This window comes from Panthera onca, chromosome D1 (assembly GCF_046562875.1).
Source record: "Panthera onca isolate mPanOnc1 chromosome D1, mPanOnc1 haplotype 2, whole genome shotgun sequence".
Taxonomy (NCBI): domain Eukaryota; kingdom Metazoa; phylum Chordata; class Mammalia; order Carnivora; family Felidae; genus Panthera; species Panthera onca.
The window spans coordinates 13,374,017-13,391,176 of NC_138348.1; the positions used below are offsets into that span (position 1 = coordinate 13,374,017).

A 17,160-nucleotide genomic window follows, 5' to 3' on the forward strand; every position below is an offset into this window, starting at 1 on the left:
CCTTTTATTTCTTTGTGTTGTCTGACTGCAGAGGCTAAGACTTCAAATACAATGTTGAATGACAGTGATGAGAGTGGACATCCCTGTCTCATTCCTGACGTTAGGAAAAGCACTCAGTTTTTCCCCAGTGAGGATGATATTAGTGTTGGGTCGTTCATAGCTGGCTTTTATGATCTCGAGGTATGTTCCTTATATCCCTACTTTCTTGAGGGTTATTATCAAGAAAGGATGCTGTATTTTGTCAAATGTTTTCTCTGCATCTATTGAGAGGATCATATGATTCGTGTCCTTTCTTTTATTGATGTGATGAATCACGCTAATTGTTTTGCAGATATTGAACCAGCCCTGCATCCCAGGTATAAACCCCACTTGGTCGTGGTGAATAATTTATTTAATGTATTGTTGGAGCCGATTGGCTAATATCTTGTTGAGGATTTTTGCATCCATGTTCATCAGGGAAATTGGTCTATAGTTCTCTTTTTTCGTGGGGTCTCTGTCTGGTTTTGGAATCAAGGTAATGCTGGCTTCATAGAAAGAGTTTGGAAGTTTTCCTTCCATTTCTATTTTTTGGAACAGTTTCAAGAGAATAGGTGTTAACTCTTCCTTAAATGTTTGGTAGAATTCCCCTAGAAAGCCATCTGGCCCTGGACTCTTGTTTTTTGGCAGATTTTTGATTACTAATTCGATTTCCTTACTGGTTATGGGTCTGTTCAAATTTTCTATTTCTTCCTATTTCAGTTTTGGTAATGTATATGTTTCTAGGAATTTGTCCACTTTTTCCAGATTGCCCATTTTATTGGCATATAATTTCTCATAATATTCTCTTATTGTTTTTATTTCTACTGTGCTGGTTGTGATCTCTCCTCTTTCACTCTTGGTTTTATTTATTTGAGTCCTTTCCTTTTTCTTTTTCATCAAACTGGCTAGTGGTTTATCAATTTTGTTAATTCTTTTGAAGAACCAGCTTCTGGTTTCATTGATCAGTTCTACTGCTTTTTTGGTTTTGATAGCATTAATTTTTGCTCTCATCTTTGTTATTTCCAGTATTCTGCTGGTTTTGGGTTTTATTTGCTGTTCTTTTTCCCAGCTCCTTAAGGTGTAAGGTTAGGTTGTGTATCTGAGATCTTTCTTCCTGGATTGCTTTATACTTTCCTCTTATGACCACCTTTGCTGTGTCCCAGAGGTTTTGGGTTGTGGTGTTATCATTTTCATTGACCTCCATATACTTTTTAATTTCCTCTTTAATTTCTTGATTAGCCCATTCATTCTTTGGTATGACATTCTTCAGTCTCCAAGTATTTGTTACCTTTCCAAATTTTTTATTGTGGTTGATTCGAGTTTTATAGCGTTGTGGTCTGAAAATATGCACAGTATGATCTCGATCTTTTTGTACTTACTTAGGGCTGGTTTGTGTCCCAGTATATGGTCTATTCTGGAGAACGTTCCATGTGCACTGGAGAAGAATGTATATTCTGCTGTTTTAGGATGAAATGTTCTGAATATATCTGTTAAGTCCATCTGGTCCAGTGTGTCATTCAAAGCCATTGTTTCCTTGTGGATTTTTTGATTAGATGATCTGTCCATTGCTGTGAGTGGGATGTTGAAGTCTCCTACTATTAAGGTATTACTATCGATGAGTTTCTTAATGTTTGTGATTAATTGATTTATATATTTGGGTGCTCTCACATTTGGCGCATAAATGTTTACAATTGTTAGGTCTTCTTGGTGGATAGACCCCTTGATTATGATATAATGCCCTCCTGCATCCCTTGATACAGTCCTTATTTTAAAGTCTAGATTGTCTGATATAAGTGTGGCTACTTTGGCTTTGTTTTGTTGACCATTAGCATGATAGATGGTTCTCCATCCCCTTATTTTCAATCTGAAGGTGTCTTAAGGTCTAAAGTGGTTCTCTTGTAAACAGCATATCGAAGGATATTGTTTTCTTATCCATTCTGTTACCCTATGTCTTTTGACTGGAGCATTGAGTCCATTGACATTTACAGTGAGTACTGAAACATATGAATTTATTGCCATTATGATACTTGTAGAGTTGGAGTTTCTGGTGGTGTTCTCTGGTCTTTTCTAATCTTTGTTACTTTATATATATATATATATATATATATATATATATATATATATATATATATAAATATATATAAATTCATCTTTTCTCCCCTCAGAGAGTCCCCCTTGAAATTTCTTGCAGGGCTGGTTTAGTGGTTACAAACTCCTTTAATTTTCATTTGTCTGGGAAAATTTTGATCTCTCCTTCTATTTTGAATGACAGCCTTTCTGGATAAAGAATTCTTGGCTGCATATTTTTCTGATTCAGCTCATTGAATATATCCTGCCACTGCTTTCTGGCCTGCCAAGTTTCTGTGGATAGGTCTGCTGCAAACCTGATCTGTCTTCCCTAGTAGGTTAAGGACTTTTTTCCCTTGCTGCTTTCATGATTCTCTCCTTGCCTGAGTATTTTGTGAATTTGACTATAATATGCCTTGTTTATGGCCGGTTTTTGTTGAATCTAATGGGGGACCTTTGTGCTTCCTGGGTTTTGATGTCTGTGTCTTTCCCCAGGTTAGGAAACTTTTCTGTTATGATTTGCTCACATAACCCTTCTACCCCTATTTCCTCTCTTCCTCTTCTGGGACTCTTATGATTCTGATGTTGTTCCTTTTTAATGAGTCACTGATTTCTCTAATTCTTAAATTGTGCTCTTTTGCCTTAATCTCTCTTTTTTTCTGCTTCATTATTCTCTATAAGTTTGTCCTCTATATCGCTGATTCTCTGTTCTGTCTCATCCATCCTTGCCACCACTGCATCCATCCATGATTGCAGCTCAGTTATAGCATTTGAATTTCATTCTGGCTATTTTTTTACTTCTTTTATCTCTGCAGAAAGGGAGTCTAATCCAGTTTTGACTCCAGCTAGTATTCTTATTATCGTGATTCTAAATTTTGTTTCAGACATCTTGCTTGTATCTGTGTTGGTTAAATCCCTGGCTGTCATTTCTTCATGCTCTTTTTTGGGGAGTGAATGCCTTCATTTTGTCATTTTGAAGGGAGAAAAGGAATTCATGAGGTAGAAAAATTAAAATGACAAAATATTAAAATTAAAGAAATATTAAAATTAAAAAATTAAAAACACACACATACACACAAAAATCAAATAAATGACGCTAAATTCTATGTGTGTTTTGTCTCAGTGTTGAAAGTGATTTGACAGATTAGAGAAAAAGAAAAAAGAAAGAAAAAAAAGGGGGGGAAGAGAAAAATTAAAAAATTAAAAAAAGGAAATGGTTTGAGAATTTGAAGAACGAATACACTGAAGTAGATGAAAATGAGATGATGGGAGTAAAATAGCATTTGAAAAAATATATGAAAAAGTAAATAATAAGGTAGAAAAATTAAAGAAAATTAAAAAAATTAAAAATAAATATGAATATTTTCTTTTTCTATATTCAAGAAAAGAAACAAAAGAGAGAAAATAGATTTAAAAAAAGAAAAAAAAGGAAATTGTTTGAAAATTTGAAAAAGTGATTACACTGTAGTAGACTAAAATAAAGTGATGGAAGTAAATAGAATTTGAAAAAATTTACATAAAACAAAAAATATCAAAAAAATTAAAGAAAAATATTATTAATAGAAATTGAAATTAAAAATGAAGTTTTTCTCTTTCTGCATTCAAGAAAAGGAAAAGAAACAAAAAAGAAAAAAGAAGAGAAAAAAAGAAAAAAAAGGAAATTGTGTGAAAATTTGAAAAGGTGAATACACTGAAGTAGATTAAAATAAAATGATGGAAGTAAAGTAGAATTTGAAAAATTTACACAAAAGTAAAAATATGGTAATAAAAATTAAAGAAAAATATTTTTAATAAAAATTGAAAATAAAAATGAGGTTTTTCTCTTTCTGTATTCAAGAAAAAGAAAAGAAGTGTAAAAGAGAAAAAAAGAGAAGAAAGAAAATTGAATAGATGGACCTGCTAACAGATTGAAGTAGGACTGAAATTATTTCATTTTCCCCTAGAAGTCAGTCTATGTAGCACTTTATAGTCCATAAACTAAGCCGGCGGTGAGACTTGTGTTCTTGAAAGTGAAGTTGGCCCAGGTGGACGGAGCTCAGTGTAACGGCTCCGCTCTCCACTAGATGTCGCTGCTAGCCTACTGGGGCAGATTGTTGCCACGCTTGTAGATGCGTATGCACATGCGCGGGAGTGGTGAAAATGGCACCACCCAGCTACCCATTCTGTTTTCCCGGATCAGCAATCACGTACCCGTCCTCTGTCTTCAGCTTTCATCCACTCCCCGCTTTTTCACTCTCCATGACCAGGCCCCAGGCAGTACCTTCTCCCAAGTTTTGTCTCAGATGTGGCTGTTTTCTCTGGCCCCTTATTTCCGAAGGACTGCGGCTTTGACCCGTTCTGCCCCTGTGCTAGAGGGTCTCACCGAACAACGGCCGAATGAGCCATGGCCAAATTTTGGCTGCACCCAGGAACACTTGCTGGACCCTGCTGCTGCCGGTGCCCCAAAACTGCGGCCAGATGCCAGCCTGCCCCAGAAAAAGTTCATGAGATAATGTAGCAGCAGCGTTTGAGGGATTATGGAAAATCACAACACACATCTGGCACCAGGCTTCACCCTTAATGACCTTGTTCCAGCACTAGCGAATGTGGCCATTTTCTGGGGTCCGCTGGGGCCAGGTGGCTTCAACAGTCTCAACGGAATGTCCTTCCAGCAGTGGAACCGCTTTTCCCCCTGTGGCCTGAGAACCTCCCGGACCCCATTCTGCTCCTGGGGATTTGCCCTTCCTACCAGAGCACCGCCAGGTATTGAGCTGTGGAGTTGCAGACTGCTCTCCCCTTGTTTACAGTCTTAATGGAATTTAAACCCTCTCCTTTCTCCTTTCTCCCTTTTTATTTTAGTCACTGCAGCTGTTTCCAATTTTCCACTTTCTCTCCAGCTGCTTTTGGGGAGAGGTGATTTTCTGTATTCTCTCCCCCCCCCCAACCCCGTCTCCGTCCTCTCTCCATTCACTAAAGCACCTCCCTTCCTGTACCTTCTCACTCCCCAAGTTCACTTCTTCATGCTGCATACCTGCTGAATTCTGTAGTTCAGGCTGTGCAGATTGTTGTGTTAATCCTCCAGTCAGTTTTCTAGGTGTGTAGGATGACTTAGTTTTGGTCTGGCTATATTGCATGGATGTGAGACACACAAAAAACTTCCATGCTATTCCGCCATCTTGGCTCTTCCCTCTATCATTTCTTGAAAGTGCACTCTAACTGAAATTTAAATAAAAACTTAAAGATAACACAAAATATGGGAGGAAATACAAAAAGAAAAAAGAAAAAAAAGCCATAGTGAAATGTCATCTTGGGCTTGCTAGAAGGCTTGAAAAAGTCAATATTTAAGAAATATTTGTGAGGATATAAAGCAAAGGAAACTCTGTTATATTATTGATGGGAATGTGCATTTGTGCATTCATCTTGGGAAACAATATACAGGTTCCTCAAAAAATGACAAATAGAACTACCGTATATTCTGGCAATCCCACTTCTGAGTGTTTATTCAAAAGAATTGTAATAAGATTTCAAAACAATACCTATACTGTCGTGTTTATTGCAGTGTGATTCAAAATAACCAAGATAAGGGAACAAAATAAATGTCCATTGAAAGATAAAAATAAAAGAATTCTGTTTAAAGAACCAAAGGTTATCAGTTTTTCCAAGTTTTGCAGTACACTTTGGGAAGACAGTTTTTGCAGACTGGTTCTAATAAATATGTTTTGTGAATTTTAATGTATTTTTCTTTGGAAATGCAGGTACACTTTGAGTGGCTTGGTTGCCTGCATCCTCATATACATGATGACTCAGAACATACAAGTATACACCTATAACTGACTTTGATAATGCCTGTTAAATCCTAAAATATGATAGTTGCCCTACCAACGTGTGGTAAGCAAAGGAAATAATGGAAAAACAGAATGATATACTATGGTGTCATTTCTAAGTACTACGTGGAAAACAAGTGGAATATTACCGCATTTCACAACACACACTAATGAACTCCTGCTGGCTGGAGATCAGATGTGAAAGGCAAGGAAGTAAAACAAACAGAAGATAATTACATGTATTTATGTGCATATGTATATTATTCAATTCAGATGCATTTTTAAATCTGCATATAAGCCATAAACTATGCAAAGAAACATGGCCAGAGTTGATAATTGAGCCTATGTCTGTCAAGCTATAGCATTCATGGAATAAAACAATATAGTTTTGACTATATATTTATTGTTCATTCAATCACCAAACATACATTGAACACCTATTACATGCCAGGCTGGGGCATCAAGCATTAAGTGATGACCATGAACATCCTTTTTCATTAGTCTCATCTACAGGGAGAGCCTGACACAGAGCCTGAACTCGCAAACCACAAGATCATGACCTTGAGCCGAAGTCAGATGCTTAACCAGCTGAGCCACCCAGGCACCCCAGTAGGGTTTGTTACTATTTTGCTGGGCCCTTTCTTCATTTATGATCCAAATAGTGACCTCTGGACTCCTTGGAAAGCCGTACTATAAAAATAATTTCTTTCATCTTTCTCAATCCCTACTTTCTTTAAAGAGGCTTTTATTTTTTTATTACCCTGGCTAAAATATTCTGTTACATTCTCTCTTGGTTCCTTGATTATCTTTATCACCGAAATAACCATGGGTATATAACCATTTTTAATCTCTTTGTTTGTCTTTCAACTGCACTAGCCTGACCTCCAGGAGGACTTTGCCTCTCAATGTGAACAGTACCCAGTAAAGTGTCAGGCACGTGAGAGGCATATGTAAAAATTTGTTGAATTAATTATTGATTGTAACATTCTTTGAGTCCCATTTCCTATTTATTAAATAGCATCTTGACCCATGTCATAACCCAACACAGGCACAAAAACTGGCAGAAATCGTGATGAAAACAATAAAGACAAGCCAAAATATTCTAAGGTCTTAGAGGCAATTGACCTCCTTCAAAGTCAGTGGACTAAAATTAAATGCTTTTTTAAAGGTTTTATTTATTTAAATTCAAGTTAGTTAACATACAGTGTAGTATTGGTTTTAGTAGTAGAACCCAGTGGGTTTCTATAAACCCAGTTTATAGAAAACACTCAGTGCTCATCCCAACAAATGCCCTCCTTAATGCCCATCATTAAGCTCATCCCTCTACCCACCTCATTTAGCTCATTTAGCTCATCCCTCATTTAGCTCATCCCTCTACCCACCTCTCCTCCAGAAACCGTCAGTTTGTTCTTTGTATTTAAGAGTCTCTTATTGTTTGCCTCTGTCTCTCTTTTTATTTTTTCATCCCTTTCCCTTATGTTCATCTGTTTTGTTTCTTAAATTGCACATATGAGTAAAATCATATGATATTTGTCTTTCTGTGACTGACTTACTTTGCTTAGCATAATACACTCTAGTTCCATTCATGTTGTTGCAATATCTTCTTTACCACATCTTCTTTACACATTTATCAGTCGATGGATATTTGGGCTCCTTCCATACTTTGGCTATTGTCAATAATGCTGCTATAAACATTGGGGTACATGTGTCCCTTCAAAAGAGCACACCTGTACCCTTTGGATAAACACCTAGTAGTACAATTGCTGGGTCATATGGTAGTTCTACTCTTAATTTTTTGAGGAACCCCCATACTCTTTACCAGAGTGGCTGCACCCCTTTGCATTCCTACCAACAGTGCAGAAGTGTTCCCCTTTCTCTGCATCATTGCCAACATCTGTTGTTTTGAGTTGTTAATTTGAGCCATATTAAATGCTTTTTTTTAAAAAGGCCTTCAAGAGAGGACAGAGTGTGGCTTTCAATGAGTCATAGGTTACACAAAACATGGTTTATCTGCTAATTTCTTGGATTTGTTGCTACATTCCAGAAAACAAAACACAGAAGTATGGTTGAAAGAGTATTGTACCTGGAAAAAATAAGAGTGTGACCCAAGTTATGAGGTCATGGGCATTGATTCTTCATGTGTGCCAGGCTGAACATCTGTAAAAATAGAATTCACCTCCTTCTTAGGACACAAAAATCAATAAATCACTAGAGCATAGCCAACACTTTATTAAAGACTTGCAATGCATTCTGAATTTTACATGCATAAGTGTAAATACAGTGACAAAATCTCAGCAAGGTATTATATAAGTAGAGAGGATCAGGAATGTAAAAGGCCCTTTGCAAATTATCTACTCCAAACGGGAAGGTGCTATTAGAGAGTGCTATGGCTACATACTTCCTGAATAATTAACTTTTTCTCATTTTGTTGATACATAGTTGACATATCACATTGTATTAGTCCCAGGTGTACAACATAATTGTTTGATATACATATATATTGCAAAATGATAACCACAATAAGTTTAGTTAACATAAATAACTTTATGTAGTTATTAATTTTTTTCTTGTGAAGAGAACTTTTAAGATCTGCTCTTTTAACAACAAACAAATGTACACTATTGTTAACTATAGTCACCATGTTTATATTACATTCCCAAGACATATTTACCTTGCAAGTAGAAGTTTCTATCTTTAACCATAATATACTTGTTATTGGCTTTTGTTTAAAGAGTCAAGGCTAAGCTTCCAGAAAATTGAGGGATCTCAGCACCTTGTGAGCTAAACAGAAGTAGCGTCAAGTCACTGATTATGATTCTAACATAATAATAATTTAACAGGACTTAGCAAAGAGCCTCTCATACCCTAGTCACAAACACTGAGAATATTTTTTATTTTATTTTATTTATTATGACAGAGGAAAGAGAGGGAAGGCATGGGAAGGACAGAAAGAGAGGGAGAGAGAAAGAATCCCAAACAGGCTCAGCACTACCAGTGCAGAGCCTGATGTAGGGCTTGAACACAAACCATGGGATCATGACCTGAGCCAAAACCAAGAGTTGGAGGCTGAACTGACCGAGCCACCCAGGCGCCCCAACACGGAACGTATTCTTAAAGTATTGGGGTTCAATAATCCATGTACTTCAGTTTAACATTTTAAAACTCATTTCTGTTCCATAACAAGTGAGAAAATTGTAATCTGAAGATATATCACTTCTCAATGACACACAGTAATAAAAATTGAATCTTAACACAAAGGTAGGACTCCCATCACCCAGCCCATGCCCTACATCTTGTGTCTATATCACCTCTCAATCTGTAGTACAAATGACATCTAGTTTACCTACTCAGAAGAAGATTCTTCTTCTCACACGTCCTCCTGAATGAATCTTTGACCTCTTTGTTTCTCAGGCTGTAGATTAGGGGGTTCAACATGGGGATCACGGCTGTGTAGAACACAGAAACCACTTTATTGATGTCCAGGGAGAAACTAGAACTGGGGCGTACGTAGATAAAGAAGAGTGTCCCATACAGGATGGAGACAGCAGTCAGGTGTGAAGAGCAGGTGGAGAAGGCTTTGCGCCTCCCCTCAGCAGAGCGGATCCTCAAGATAGTGACCACGATGTAAATGTAGGAAACCAGGATGATCACACCACTGAGCACTCCTAGAGCTCCAGCCAAGATGAAAAGTAAAACCTGATTGACCTGAGTGTCTGCACATGCCAGGGAGAGAACAGGAAGAAGATCACAGAAGAAGTGATTGATGGTATTTGGACCACAGTAAGGCAGGCGAAAGGTGAACGTCGTGTGGGTCATGGTGCTCATAAGACCCATGGTATAAGGCCCTACCACCAGCTGCACACAGATTCGCCGGGACATAATGAGTGTATACAACAAGGGCTTACAGATGGCCATATACCTGTCATAAGCCATGGAGGCCAACAGGAAACACTCTGTCACTACAAACTGACCAAAAAACCATAACTGGGCAGCACAACCCAAGAAAGAGATTACTTTTTTTTTCACAAAGATGTCTGTCAACATCCTGGGACCAATGACAGAAGAGGAGCAGACATCCACAAAGGACAAGTGGCTGAGAAAAAAGTACATGGGAGTGTGGAGCCGGGAATCCATCCAAATGAGGGTGATCATCCCCACATTTCCCAGAAGAGTGACCAGATAAACCAAGAGAAACACCACAAACAGAACAACCTGGTGCTGGAAGCAATTTGTTAAGCCCACAAATGAAAACTCAGTCACCAAAGTTTGATTTCTAAATTCCATTTCTCTGATTTAATCTGTAATGAGAGAAAGATTTTTCATTACAATTAATTTATAATTAAATTGTTTTTAAAAATGAATTTAACTTCTTTGGGGCACCTGGGTAGCTGGGAGTTGGCTAAGTCGTTGGCTAAGCGTCTGACTCTTAATTTTGGCTCAGGTCATGATTTCATGGTGCTTGGATTTGAGCACCTAGTCAGGCTCCAAGCTGACAGCATGGACCCTCCTGGGACTCCCTCCCTCGCCTCTCTCTTGGCCCCTCCCTCACTCTCGGGCGTGCACCCTCTCTCTCAAAATAAACAAATCAATGTAAAAAACTGAATTTAACTCCCAACATTTTTCAAGTTCATAGGGTAGACTGAGAGATCACACTCTTGACTTCTACCTCCAAATGGTCATCCTCAGTATTTGCTATCTGTGTGATACTAAACACTGAACCTCTCTCAGCACTTGAGTTTATTCCCGATCACAAGATTTTTGAAGAAAATCACAGAAGTTTAGACCGCGATGTGACCTTTGGTGACCTTCTAAAGCAAGTCCTCTAACTGTGCCAGATCCCATTTTTTAAAATTCCTACATTGCACACAGTATCCTTTAAGAAACATCTTCTAGACAAAAAGCATTATGTGAATTTTTATGAACTCAGGCAAATACCTTATCTACCTTAACTGTAGGTTCAGGGTATTAGAAATGTAACTTCTTTGCCGGTTCCTTTAGACTCTAGATAAACAGTCAGCTGTGGTGTGTAAAAGACAGACTTGTGATTCCAAAAAGGAGGGCAAGCTCATACCTGGGAGGATGGCTTCGACCAGGGATTAAAATCTTCCACAGGATCTCCTTGGTGACACCTTACAAACAGCTACATTCCTCCAGCCATTGGTGTGTGTACCCATTAATCTCATCAAAGTCCATCAAATTTGTTAGTTCATCAAAGAATAAACTAGTTCTTAAATATTGAGTAAGTGTTGTAACCAATTAAGTACTAATAGGAGCTGGAAAAGAAAAACAATAATTTAGGGATGAAAAGGACACACATGAGCATTTATCCCAAAGAAAAGAAAATTTATGCCCACACAAAAGCCTGTAAATTTTGTTGACACAAGCTCTATTCATAATGGCCAGAAATCTGGAACAACGCAAATTCCTACCACACATAAATGGTTACACAATCTGGAATGTCCATACCAGGGAATACTATTCCGTCAGAAAGAGGAAAAAATATGATACAGATACAAGCTTGAATGGGCCTCAAGGTCATTACACTGAGTTGAAAAAAGCCCATCTCAAAGTTCAGAACTCTATTTTTACATTATCTTCTCAAAATGATAAAATTATAGAAAGGAAGAACAGGTTAGTAGTTGTCTGAGATTGGGAAAGGCAGGGAGGGTGAAGGTGCGACTGTAAAGGTGTAGCACAGGGACATCCATGTAGAGATGGAAGAATTCCGTACCTTGATGGTTGAGTTGGTTAAACAAATCTCTCTCCACATGAAGTAAAATGGTATAGAGCAATCCACACATCACACCAATCTCCATTTCCTGTATTTGATGCTGCGCTGTAGTTGGTAAGATGTAGCCATTGGGGAAACCTGGGTGAAGGGGATGGGAGCCTCTCTGTACTACCTTTGAAGCTGCTTATGAAAATTTATTTCAGAATAACACTCTTTTATAAAAGAAAAGGGGGGTGAATGAACGGGAAGTGAGAGAAACATGAAGTAAGGGTAATACCCAAATAAAACGGGAAACTGAGGAAGACAAACGCACATTCTGGATGTTGAAATAATCATCATGATTACAACAGCACAATCACACAAAAATACCAATGGGCTGTGCGGCAGGAGAAGTATCGACAGAATTCTAACATTTTTCCCTGGTAAGAAAGCTTGAAAGGGGTTTTGCTTAACAGGAAGTTGAATAACAGGAAGTAATGAAATGAAAACCCACTCCTGTTGTCCCAGAAGCAATGGAGCTTGGAAAGGAAAGGCCTGGTGGGGCAGAATTTAAGAATAGTCAGAAAAGCTATACTGTAGTTAGTGACATGTTTCCAGAGTTTAGTATTTTCTAAACATGCAAAGCCATTGCAGGTCATTTATGTGTGTATTTGCTATTTACTCAAAGAAGATATAAACAAAGTGTTTTCAGTGCCACAGTAGATTTGGGTTATGAAAACATTTTATGAGGATGAAACTAGAATTTCCCCATCTATGATCTCAACCAACTCAAACTATCGTGTGAAAACCATAGTTTCTGACTGTCAAAATGCATATTGCTTTCTTTCTTCCAACCTTGCTTAATGCAAAAATTCTAGCTTAGAGCCATCGTGATCCTAGATATGCGTGTGACTTCGGGTAAGAGCAGCATGGAATTCAGGTCAGCAGATTCAGTGGTTTGTTTTCTACTTCTCAAACTCCATGTAGGGCAAGTGAAGAAATTAAAAGCCAAAGAGGCCAAGGCCTCTTCGTTCCCGTGAGCGTCCCATTCGCCATAAATCTTGCAGCACATTTCACTACCTCTATGCCAAACACAAAATTCAACCGACATGTTCATTCAAGTTAGGTCATTTAAAGCAAGAGACACGGATGGAATGTTTCCCTTGCACCAAATTATTCTTCGTGGTAAGCTTAGAGACGATGCTTTTCCAGACATCTAAAATCATTTTTTGATATTTTTTGATACCTAGGCTCCTGAAAGCCATTTAGGAATTCACTCAATGTACCCATCTGAAGAAACATCCCTACAGCCGTTGCCTGTTTATGTCATAGTAAGTTATGAAAGTAGCATTCCCTGACATGAAAATGAATTACCCTACAAACGTAGTAGACTGGTCATTCTTCTCAGCTTCTTCAGGTGTCTAGGGAGATAAACAACACAATGATACCATCTTGAAGCCTGGGCATTCCAACAGCGCTTTAAAACGGGGTTCATTGACTCCATTCTGCACAACACATCAGAGAGATTTTTCTAAAGGGCTGTGTGTAAATTGGAGCCAAGTCCCTCAGGGCATCAAAAGCTCAGGAGATTGGGCCTATAGAGAAGATATTCAAGTTCTCTCAAGAGAACAGTACTGTGACTTGAATCCATTGTCATTGTACAAAATAAACCTACCTCTCCCTTTGAGACTACCCCCTCACACACTTCCAAATCCCGTTTTGAGCCTTCCCTGTTGCATAATGAGCACCGGCCCTTGGTGCTGTGCAGGTTGGAGAATCTAAAATTAAGCCTGGTCTCAGAAAGTTTGTAATCAGAAGGTGAGTCTGGGCACACAGCAGCACGAGGGACCCCGTGATCAGTCCATGACTTACGAGGATGGTAGGATCGTTGTGACCAGAGATGTTGAAAAGAGTCTCTTAGTTGTGACTAATCTCAAGGGAAGGAAGCTATAGGCACATAAAAATAAGGTGGATTGGGGTGTTATGCAGCAGAGGAGAGCTATCACTTTGGACAGAATTTTTGAGAGACAAAAGCAGTCGACATTGGAGGTACAAAAATTTCAAATACAAAGGTAGAAGACTGGGTTTGGGATCAAACTTCATAAACACTTCATGAAGCAAAGCAGTTTGAATTTATATCTGTAAGCAGTAAGGAATCCTTCAAGGAATTTCAGAAAACAGGTGACATCTATTTATTCACACACACACACAAGAAAAGTTGCCACAGAACGTCAGTCTTGTCACAGGAGAAGTTTACTCTATGCAAGGCATTCTTCAAAGTGCTTTGAGAGTATTAACCCATTTAGTCCTCCTAAGAGCTCAATGGAGGGGATGAATAGAAAGATCTAGATTCTCTTAGCTGCCATCACCTCATGCAGTCCACTTGCTATTCTTGGAACAGGCAGAACAGGATTCTACCTCAGAATCTTCCTCTCTTGTCCTTCGGCTCCTGTTGTATTTTCCTCCAGGTATCTGTGCAATTTTCTTCAGACTTCTGCTCATCGTGGAGGCCACCTTTAATCATCCTTTGTAAAAGAGTACAGTTAACCACACCCCAACCCTCCTACACTTCCCCTCTTTATCTAGTTTATTTTTCTTCAATCAATTACCGTTACATACCATTGAATTTGTATTGCATCATAGCACTCTATCACAACAAGTATAAATTTTGTTTCGTTTTTCCACAATACACCTCCAGCTTCTGGAATAGTGCTTTAAGGAGTAAGTGTTCAATTAATAATTTTAAACAAATGAGGACATTAATAAGTGGACACATAATTTTAAGAATGTGGCTGCAGGAACAGAAATCAGGAGAGTAACTTCTTCTAGGTGTTGGGTAATGTGAACTTCCTGTGTGAATGGAAAGGAATTAAATTATTTCTTTGAGAGACCATCCTAGGGAGATCAAACCTGAATGGATATGTTTGCAGCTGGATGAGAGAGAGATGAGCCAAGGTTCAATTCTAAGAGCCAGATTTGGGACAATGCTTATCTATCTTCCTTGGCCTCAACTGCCTAGCTGAACTTTGACTTCTTCCCCTATACACCTTCTGGAATTATTTTCCACCAAGATCACGACTGGCCCAAAAGACCAAAACTTGGTCTCACCGCACAGATCACTGGGCTTTAGAGATACAAGTCCATTTCTACTGTTTGGAAAAGACATGGGACACTAGTCTCACTGATATGATTAGTGGTATCTCTTCTCCCTATACCAGACTGGCAGTAGGAGACAATGTTACAGAAACACAGAGATAACTAATGTCCGTGGTGATAATAGGATCCCCAGACAGTAAAGACCAGTCTGTAGCACTAAACTACCAGAAAGCAGACAGAGACGATCTAACTAAAAGAACATAAATCTTTTATTCTCCCATCTTCTCTAGTATTTACTTGAATGCTTTACTATTTTCCTGCCATCCCAGTTATACTACAATAAGGAATTTGCTGCCACATTTCTAATTGCTAATGTGTTATCTTATATTTTCTATCTAATAGGGTGATTCTCCATAGTTATCTTTCCGATTGTCATGCCTGGTGTGAATTTCCTATACAAGAAAACTGAAAAATGGAATGTGAAGTGCTAAACATATCATGCATAAATTCCCAAACTACTCATCTATCTGTTTTTAGATATCCTTTTCTATTATATTGGGTTTTTGTTTTTTTTTTCGGTTCTACTATCATGACAGCTAGTGTCATGGTAAGGAATTCATTTTTATGGGAGAGACTATCTTCTCTCACTCTCTACACTTTGATATTTCTTGCTTCGGCTATGTAAGGTTAACAGAATTTAATATATCTGAATTAGGAGGTGTAGAATTCATGAAGCCATAGACAGCACAGTATGACAGCTGAGAACTCAGAATACCAGAGATTTCTGAGGTTAAATGACCATTTAAATGTATACATCACAACATATTGATGATAGACCAGATAATCTTGGAGGTTGACCCAGAACTTCCCCTCTTATTTCCTCTGTTGTCACAGCAATGAAGGGGACAGAGGTGGAAGCAGATTGAATAAGGGGTTAAGAGGAAAATGCTGGATTATATTTTGGCTCCATATGAAACCCTTGTATGTATTCATTCAATTCATCAACATTTACTGATTACCCATGATGTAGCAAGCATGTTCCAGGTGCTTTGGATACATCAGTGAGCAAATCAGTTAAAAGGAAAAAAAAAAAAAAAAACCAAACCGTTGATGTGATTAAATCCTCAACATCACAGCCATGAAAATATTTGGGGCTCCATGTATGTTGAATGTGTCAGTCCTCGTGTCAGCATTCACAAAACCTCTTCTGAAAATATGATCAACCTCCTAAGAAACAGGACAACTAACTTCATCAACAATCACATGAGCTTGTTTGCGGCCTAGTCAAATTGCTGCATTAGATAAACATTGCATCACAGGTCCTCCTGTTACCACATCTAAAATATGCCCACTCCTCTTCCCTGAAAACCCATTATTTTTCTTTATAGACTTAAGAGTCTATAAATAAATTTGACATTGTACATTTATTATCATTCCATGAACCATCAGAAGAAACAACCCATAAGTGTGACCCTGATGTGGAAGAAAGCAAGAGACTGAGTTTAAAACTCGATAAAAGTATTTTCCGGTCCTTCCTAGATTTAGCCAGCCTACAAATCCACAGGCACTAATGCAAATAGCCATAGTGTGCAAGTGATTTTTCTGAGAAGAGTGCCAGCCTCAAAGAAGAAGGGTCTCATGAAACACATGAGAGAGTTGAAGTCTAATCATGGACCATTTAGTGAGAAAACTTGCTATTTTCAGGACATCCAAGGACAAAAAACAAAAACAAAAAACAGGCAGGTGGGGGGGGAATAAGATGGCGGAGTACTAGCAGGACCCTAGGCTTGCCTTATCCTTCAAACACAGGGAGATAAATATCAAATCATTCCGAATACCCAGGAAATTGATCTGAGGTCTCAGAGAAAACTTCAAAAAAGCAAAAACAAAAGAGTTTCCTCATAGGAAGATGCAAGATGCTGTAACATTAAAAAGAAAAATAGAGCCAATGATTTGGGCTATTTGTGGAGGACTCAGTTTAGAAGTGAGATAGTTCCTCAAAAGTCAAGGGCAAAAAAAAAAAAAAAACAAAGAAAATCAAGGGCAATCTACATCATCTCTCATACACCAATCTCATGAGAAAGATCAGAAAGGGAAAGGATGGGAACAGAGGGAAAAGAGGCAGAGAAAAGGGAACAAAAGAAAGGAGAAAAGAACAAATGTTGCTTGAGGAGACGAATGGCCATGGCTGGCCTTTGAAGAGTGGAAGAAAGGACAGACAACTTTAGTTCCAAAATCCCATGTAAGAGCAGAGTAGGCTGCTAGTACCACAGCAGCTAGAGCAGTGGAAATAAAAGTCGTCAGGAATACACTCGACTGTAACCTAGAAGCACTTGCACGCAGAGTAATCCTGGCGCGTGATCCTTCCCAGAGGAGTGATGAGGGTCCTCCGACAGCTTGGGTGCAAAAGACATCAAAGGCACACACTTTCCCTTGTAACATGAATAAGGCCTGAGGATCTAATGG

At 38.4% G+C, this 17,160-nt stretch overlaps 1 protein-coding gene across 1 annotated transcript; it reads right to left on the reverse strand.

The window, feature by feature from the left end:
* Positions 1-8,831: 8,831 nt before the first annotated feature.
* On the reverse strand, positions 8,832-10,172 carry LOC144613121 (olfactory receptor 5G25-like). The gene has a single exon (XM_078434068.2). It carries the CDS (start codon positions 10,170-10,172, stop codon positions 9,228-9,230), a length of 945 nt encoding a protein of 314 aa, XP_078290194.2. The 3' UTR covers positions 8,832-9,227.
* Positions 10,173-17,160: the final 6,988 nt, after the last annotated feature.

Excerpts from the sequence above, each read along its gene's own strand:
- LOC144613121 (XM_078434068.2), bottom strand. The coding sequence starts at position 10,172 with ATGGAATTTAGAAATCAAACTTTGGTGACTGAGTTTTCATTTGTGGGC.